The sequence below is a fragment of the Anas acuta genome, chromosome 9 (assembly GCF_963932015.1).
Source record: "Anas acuta chromosome 9, bAnaAcu1.1, whole genome shotgun sequence".
NCBI lineage: Eukaryota > Metazoa > Chordata > Aves > Anseriformes > Anatidae > Anas > Anas acuta.
In genome coordinates this window covers 3,393,080-3,400,707 of record NC_088987.1, presented here as the reverse complement: position 1 = coordinate 3,400,707, position 7,628 = coordinate 3,393,080, and the positions used below count along the sequence as shown (strand labels likewise).

Sequence of the window (7,628 nt, the reverse complement as noted above, 5' to 3'; positions counted from 1 at the left end):
CCCAAACACGGCGAGGAGCAAAGGGGCGTGCTGGAGGGGGGGGGACACAGGTCGTCTCTCACGGCTCTGAGTTGCTGCTGGAGCCCCCCTGCGAGCTCGGCACAAGCCCAAGCCGCTACGATTTGCCCTTTCTCCCTTCCCGCCTCCCCCCCCAACCATTTTATTCCAAAGGGGGTGCCAGGTGCGTGCCGCCCGCCTCGGCGGGGGGATGATGCTGCGCTTTAATTAGGAGGGTGCGGAGCGCCCATGTTGCACCGCTGAAGGAGAGCTCGGGAGCCTGCGGAGCATGGGGCCCGGCCGCGGAGGTAGCGCCCCTGCCCGCGGAGAGAGCCAGGAGGAGGCGGCGGCCCCCCCGGGCGCTTCCCCGGGCCCCGGCAGCTTCGCCCGTCAACTTTGTGCTGCCGAGCAGCGGTTGCAGTTAAGTCTCCTCCCGGCCGAGCTACCCCGGGAAAAGGGGATTTGGGGTTGGGGGGAACCGGAGCCTGCCCGAGGATGGGGATGCGCGGCTGCGGACGGCCGCGGAGCCAACGCGGGGCTGGGACCCTGCCCTGCCCGCAGGTGGGATGCCGGGGATGCGCCCCTGGGAGGGGGGGGTCCTCGCTTTCCAACTTTCAGCCGCGGGGAAACCCGCGCAAGCTGCGCGCCCCTCCGCGCATTCTCCGCGGACCGCTCCCCCCCAACCTCCCCTCAGCCCCGTTACCTTCCTGCGGCTCCCTCCTCCGCGGGCGCGGCCGCCCTCCGCCTCCGCGCAAACTCCGCGGCGGCGGAGGGAGGATGCGAAAGGCGCCGGGTGTCCTCCCCGAGGCTTTGGGGCTTTGCCTCCTGGCCGGGAGGGAGGAGGAGGCTGCTTGATCCCGGAGAGGTTGCGAGGCTCGGGCGAGGCTCGGCACCGGCACGGCCCGGAGGGGGCGCGGTGCGGGGAGCCGGGAACCCGGGACGCAGGGACCCCGGGACACCCGGACCCGCTGCTGCAAGGCTGCAAGGCTGGAGCTTGCAGTCAGGGCATCTCTGATTCCCTCCAGAGTTGGATTTTTTTTTGTTAGAAGAGGTGGTGGGGGAGGGATGCGAATTGTGACCCATCCCGGCGGCTTTTTCCTCTCTGCTTCTTCTTGCCTTTTTTTTTTTTTTTTTTTTTTTCCTCCCCCATCTGCTCGTTTCCCACTTCCCTTCCTCTCCGCCAACCAGCCCCCTCCTTCCCTCTCTAAAAAAAAAAAAAAAAAAAAATTAAATAAAAAAGGCAGGGAAAAAAAAAATGTATAGTCAGGGCTTCCCAAATGCGCGCCCCCGACCTGGTGCCAAGCGCGCCCCCTTCATTTGTTCCCCTTCTTGAAGCTCATTTTCATGACGTGGAAAAGCCTGATCCAGGGCAACAACAGCACCACACACACACACACACACAGGGAGCAGGAGAGAAGCCCGAGATCCTCCGCCGCGCCCCAGCCCTCCCGCTCCGCGCTGCCGGTGCCCGGAGAAGGCGGCGGCGGCGGCGCTGGAGCCTGCAGCAGCCCCTCTCCTCCCTCCTCCATTGAGTGTGCCAAACAGCAGCTCTGCATCCTAAAGAAGATCATTGAGGGGCTCATTGCATTCCCAGCACGTCTCAGCCTTGCTTCTTTTTTTTTTTTTTTTTTTTTTTTTTTTTTTTCCCTTTTGCCTCAGCTTCAGCAGGAGTAGAGAGAGAGGGAGAGAGACAGAGAGGGAGAGACAGAGAGAAACCAGCAATCTTTAAACTCGAGCTTTTTTTCCCCCTTCCCCCTTTCTTTTTTTTTCCTTTTTTTTTTTTTTTTTTTTTTTTTTGGAACGATGTGCTAAAATCTCTCCTGCAAACCGGTAAGTACAAGCTTCTGGATCCTTTTGTTTCCACGTAGGGTCAAAGACACCCCCTCTCCCCAAAAGAAGATATAATAACCCTCTTTATTTATTTTTTTTTATTACAGCCCTTGCAGAAGAGAAAGAACTTAAGTGGCTAATATTTTGCAAAGGAGACAGAGAGACTGATACTGCAATATAGCTCTCATCTCTCTCCCTTCTTCCCAATTAGATGCTGGCTTTAATTGCAGGGGGTATTTCTCTTTTCATGCTTTCAACCATCTCTTTCCCACAGGGGAGGGTTTCATTCGCAAGTTGATCATAAGGATTTCTTTTCGTTTCGCATTTCTCTCCCCTAAATGCATCTTTCTGCTCTTAAGTTTGTGGATGGGGGTCAAAATTTTCCAGTTCTTACGCGTGGAAGGGAAAAAGGACCTTTTCTATTGAGAGATTAAGACCGAAAGCAATGATCGCTCCGAATAATTCTAATGGGCTTTTCAGTGATTCAAGGAAGGCTGCATCACCACCGTTATTATTACCATCCTTAGCATTTCTCTATGCCCATACATTTGAAATATCTGGTGAAAGGAAGGGTGAAACCATATGTTGAAGGAGCTGCATCTCATTAGTACAGTATTATTTTCATCTGATTGGAGAAGAACCGTGTCTTCATTCGGAAACGTATATAGTAGGATAGATAATTTATCGGCTGGTAAGTGTCAAGGCATTTTTTCTTCCACTTTCAGCTTTTTAACTGGGTCTCCTGCTTGGTCCTGGGGGCGCAGAATACCCTAATCCAAGGCAGGCTGAGCGTTTCAATCCTAGGTGCCTCTTTAGCTGTCACTTCCCTTTAGATCTGCTGATCGCATGGGCATGTGCTTTAGAAAGATTAATCATCTCTAAATGCTTTAATCAGCTAAAATGACTAATATGTGGTATGTATTTATCTGATAATATACCCATTGCATTAATTCATCTGTGTGTTTGAAAGGGGAATATTTTCTTTTAAATTAGGATTGTTAACCATTTACATTTAAAGACGTTGTGGTGGCTTCTGAAGGGAACTGTTTTCTCAGGGACATTAGCAAACCTTGCACATTCCTTTGAACTTACATATGGAATAATATTGAGCTGGCAGGGAGAGAGATTCAAGGACTGAAATTCAATAACTTTGGGAGTTTGCATGTATAAAAGATGTAGTGTGACACTGGAGAAATCTGCCCACTGCTACAAGATTTTCCCCTTGTAGTTGACATAGGCTATGATGGCAATAAAGCCAAAACTGCAAACAAGTATGAAATACACGTAGTTCTGAATGCTGGTCCTATGGTGGAAAACACGCAAAGACGCAACACGTTCTGCCTGTGTGCTCCTATCGTTGTATGGTCTGCATGTGCTGTCCTCTTTATAGGTGGCATTTACCAAAAGGGGGGGCGGAGGGAGATGAGGGAGGCTGATATCGCGTGATTAAACCTTTTAACATCTCTTAAGTATAAATCAGGGCAAGGCTCACACACCCAACAGCTCTAGAGTTTGTTGTGAACGTCTACCCAACAATTGCTGAACTTTCCAGGAGTCTAACACAAGTCTAGCAGGTAGGGGCTTGGTAAAAGGAGTGGGGCAGGAGAGAAATACTGAAAATCTGCATTTTTTTTTTTCCCATTGCAGTTTTGTAAACGTCAACAAATGATGAAACCTTCCTCGGCAGAGACGCTTCATAAAGGAAGGATGTTGTGGATAATTCTTCTAAGCACAATTGCTCTAGCATGGACTACACCAATTCCCTTGATAGAGGACTCGGAGGAACTTGATGAGCCCTGCTTTGATCCATGTTACTGTGAAGTGAAGGAGAGCATTTTCCATATACATTGCGACAACAAAGGATTTATAAATATTAGTCAGATAACAGAGTCATGGTCGAGACCTTTTAAACTTTATCTGCAGCGGAATTCCATGAGGAAATTGTACACCAACAGTTTTCTTCATTTGAACAATGCTGTGTCTATTAACCTTGGAAACAATGCACTGCAGGACATTCAGACGGGGGCTTTTAATGGGCTCCGAGTTCTGAAGAGGTTGTATTTGCACGAAAACAAATTGGACATTTTCAGAAACGACACTTTCCTGGGTTTGGAAAGTCTGGAATATCTGCAGGCAGATTACAATGTCATTAAGCGGATTGAAAGTGGGGCATTTCGAAACCTAAGTAAATTGAGGGTCCTTATCCTAAATGACAATCTGATCCCCATGCTTCCCACCAACCTATTTAAGTCTGTGTCCTTAACCCACTTGGACTTGCGTGGGAACAGGTTAAAAGTCCTTTCATACCGCGGGATGTTGGACCATATTGGCAGGAGCCTGATGGAGATTCAGCTGGAGGAGAACCCGTGGAACTGTACGTGTGAGATCGTGCAGCTGAAGAGCTGGCTGGAGCGCATTCCCTACACTGCCCTGGTGGGGGACATCACCTGCGAGACCCCCTTCCACTTCCATGGGAAGGACCTGCGGGAAATCAAAAGAAGTAAGCTCTGCCCCATGCTGTCCGACTCCGAGGTGGAAGCCAGCCTGGGCATCCCTCAGCTGTCGTCCAGCAAGGAGAACGCGTGGCCTACGAAGCCGTCCTCCATGCTGTCCTCCTTCCATTTCACCGCTTCCTCAGTTGAGTACAAAACATCCAACAAACAGCCCAAGCCCACCAAGCAGCCCAGGGCACCCCGGCCTCCCCCAACCCCCCGCGGCCTGTACCCCGGGCCTAACCAGCCACCCGTGGCTGCCTACCAGACCAGGCCCCCGATCCCTATCATCTGCCCCACCGGCTGCTCCTGCAGTTTGCACATCAATGACCTGGGCCTGACGGTCAACTGCAAGGAGCGAGGGTTTCACAACATCTCTGAGCTCCTGCCCAGGCCCCTGAATGCCAAGAAGCTGTACCTGAGCGGGAATTTGATCCAGAAAATCTACCGCTCCGATTTCTGGAATTTTTCCTCTTTGGATCTCTTGCACTTGGGGAACAACCGCATCTCCTACGTGCAGGATGGGGCCTTTATCAACCTGCCCAATCTCAAGAGCCTCTACCTGAACGGCAATGACATCGAGCGGCTCACCCCGGGCATGTTCCGGGGCCTGCAGAGTTTGCATTACCTGTACTTCGAGTACAACCTGATCAGGGAAATCCAGCCGGCGGCCTTCAGCCTCATGCCCAACCTGAAGCTGCTCTTCCTCAACGACAACCTGCTCCGCACCTTGCCCACCGACGCCTTCGCCGGCACTTCGCTGGCCCGCCTCAACCTGCGCAACAACCACTTCTTGGCGCTGCCGGTGGCCGGGGTGCTGGAGCACCTGCACGCCATCGTGCAGATCGACCTGAAGCTCAACCCCTGGGACTGCACCTGCGACCTGGTGCCCCTCAAGCAGTGGCTGGAGGCGCTCAGCTCGGTCAGCGTGGTGGGCGACGTGCTGTGCGCCAGCCCCGAGCGCTTGGCTCGCCGCGACCTGCGCTCCCTGGAGCTGGGGGCGCTCTGCCCCGCCGCTCTGCGCCCCCCCGCCGCTGCCGCCGCTGCCGCCGCCTCGCCCCCGGCCGCCGCCGCCCCCCCGCCGCCCTCCGCCACCGGCGCGGCCGCCTATGAGCTGCCGCCGCCCGCCGCCGCCGTGCCGCTCTCCGTGCTCATCCTCAGCCTGCTGGTCCTCTTCTTCTCGGCCGTGCTGCTGGCCGCCGGGCTCTTCGCCTTCGTGCTGAGGAGGCGCCGGAGGAAGCGGCCGTTCCGCGGGCCCCGGGCGGAGGCGGCGGAGCTGGGCGGCCCGGGGGGCTTCCAGGAGGGCGGCGGCGGGGAGCGCTCCCCGGAGAAGGCGCCCCCGGCGGGCCACGTCTACGACTACATCCCGCACCCGGTGACCCAGATGTGCAACAACCCCATCTACAAGCCGCGGGAGGAGGACGAGGAGGACGAGGCGGCGGCGGGGGGCGGCGGGGGGGAGGCGGCCGAGCTGCTGCGGGGCGCCGGAGAGCGCTTCGCCGCCGCGCCCCCCGGCCCGGAGCCGAGCACCAACTACCGCACCTTGCTGGAGAAGGAGCAGGAGTGGAGCCTGGCCGTGTCCAGCTCGCAGCTGAACACCATCGTGGCCGCCCACCCGCAGCATCCCGCGGGCGGAGGGCTGGCGGCGGGCGCCGGGGGGTCGGGGGCGGCGGCGGCGGCGGGAGGAGCCCCCCGGGACCGCGACCGCCCGCCCCCCTGCGCCGTGGGCTTCGTGGACTGCCTGTACGGCACCGTGCCCAAGCTGAAGGAACTGCACGTGCACCCCCCTGGCATGCAATACCCGGACCTCCAGCAGGACGCCAGGCTCAAAGAAACCCTTCTCTTCGCGGCCGGCAAGGGCTTCTCAGAGCACCAAACCCCCACAAGCGAATACCTCGAGTTAAGGGCCAAACTCCAAACCAAGCCGGATTACCTCGAAGTCCTGGAGAAGACCACGTACCGGTTCTGACCGCCGCCCCGCCGCCCGCCCGGCACCGCCGCATGCGAGGAGAGGCTCCAGCTGTGCGCTCTGCCCGCCAGCTGTGCGCGCTGCGGGCAGGGCCGGCCTCAGAGCAGTAATCGACGAAGTGCCTTCGCAGACTTTTGCCAGCAGATGTTAATCAATCATTATTTTTTATACTGAAACTGAGACTTTGACTGTGCCATGTCTAAGGTATATTATTATTATTATTATTATTATCGGGGATCTTTGTATTGATCCTGATTAAGTAAATTCCATGTGTGTCTTTCTTTTTTTTTTTCATTTTTTATTTTATTTTTTAATTTTCTTTTTTATTTTTTTCCGTTGCAGTAAACTTCCTCTATATTTTCCCTTGGAGGGGAGGGGAGGGAAGATGGCATTTTGTGGCTTGCTTTCTTCTTGCCCATCATGGCACAGATTCTGTACATTTATTTAAAAAAAAAAAAAATGCAAAGAAGCAAACGAGAGAGGTTTGCTGCATGCCTGGAAACTGCAAGAGGGAAGGGAGGGGAGGGTCTTGCTCGAATGTCTCACTCTTGTCTCTCTCCCTCCCTCGCACGCACATGCACCCACCCGCACCCCCGCCACCCCGCGGCAGCCCGGCCCCTCCGCGCAGTGCCCGCTGCTGCGCAGGGAATCCCAGGCGCCGGGGGAAGCCACCCGGAGCCGAGCAGCCCAAAGGATGTAACCACGTGGCGCACACACCTAGGGGATGCTCAGTGACACTTCATCATGACGCCATGGTTTTTTGGAGGACATCCGCACTTTCCTAAATAAAAGCAACATGCAAATATACAGGAAAAAAAAAAAAAAAGGATAAAAAAAAGCTACTGGGCACCCGTCACTAACAGCTTTGTAGGAAGCACTTTTAATGTTTTCTCGCATACACACATACATGCACACACACACGCACACACACGAGAGGTACAACAATGTGCATATATTTATTCTGTAATTTCAAGTGAATATAAATTGTAAAGGTAATGTTTAATCATTGTACAGTGATGCGTCTGGTATAGCTTTCCTAATAAAAAGTTTTGAAAAAACATGCATATATATATATATATATCCACATATATATATATATAGGAATACAAAGCTTGAACCTTAAACGTCAGCTTCCCCCTACTGAGATTTCCTTCTCCCACCTTAACCTTGAAAGCTATTTTATTAATAACAGTTCGATGCACTGTGATGTTAACAGAAAAAAAAAACGAACAACCTGTACAGCTTCTCTTGCCAAGATACCACCTGAGACTTTTACAAATCCGATTTGCAATCCGTATTCCCACGCCGCACTGTATTTTCGGCAGTTCCCTTGCATCTCA

The 7,628-nt window shown here is 53.9% G+C and overlaps 1 protein-coding gene across 5 annotated transcripts in view; it reads left to right on the top strand.

The window, feature by feature from the left end:
• Nucleotides 1-1,113: 1,113 nt before the first annotated feature.
• The window catches only part of SLITRK3 (SLIT and NTRK like family member 3), a 28,888-nt gene continuing 22,373 nt past the window's right edge, over nt 1,114-7,628 (top strand). For 2 of the 5 annotated variants that reach the window (XR_011099329.1, XR_011099330.1), the window contains exons 1-2: nt 1,114-1,827; nt 1,935-6,492. Coding sequence is in view for 1 of the 5 variants with exons in the window: in XM_068692004.1 (XP_068548105.1) it covers nt 3,493-6,288 (2,796 nt within the window). In the remaining 4 variants the exon portion in view is untranslated. The other 3 variants (XR_011099328.1, XM_068692004.1, XR_011099327.1) reach the window with 3 other exon arrangements.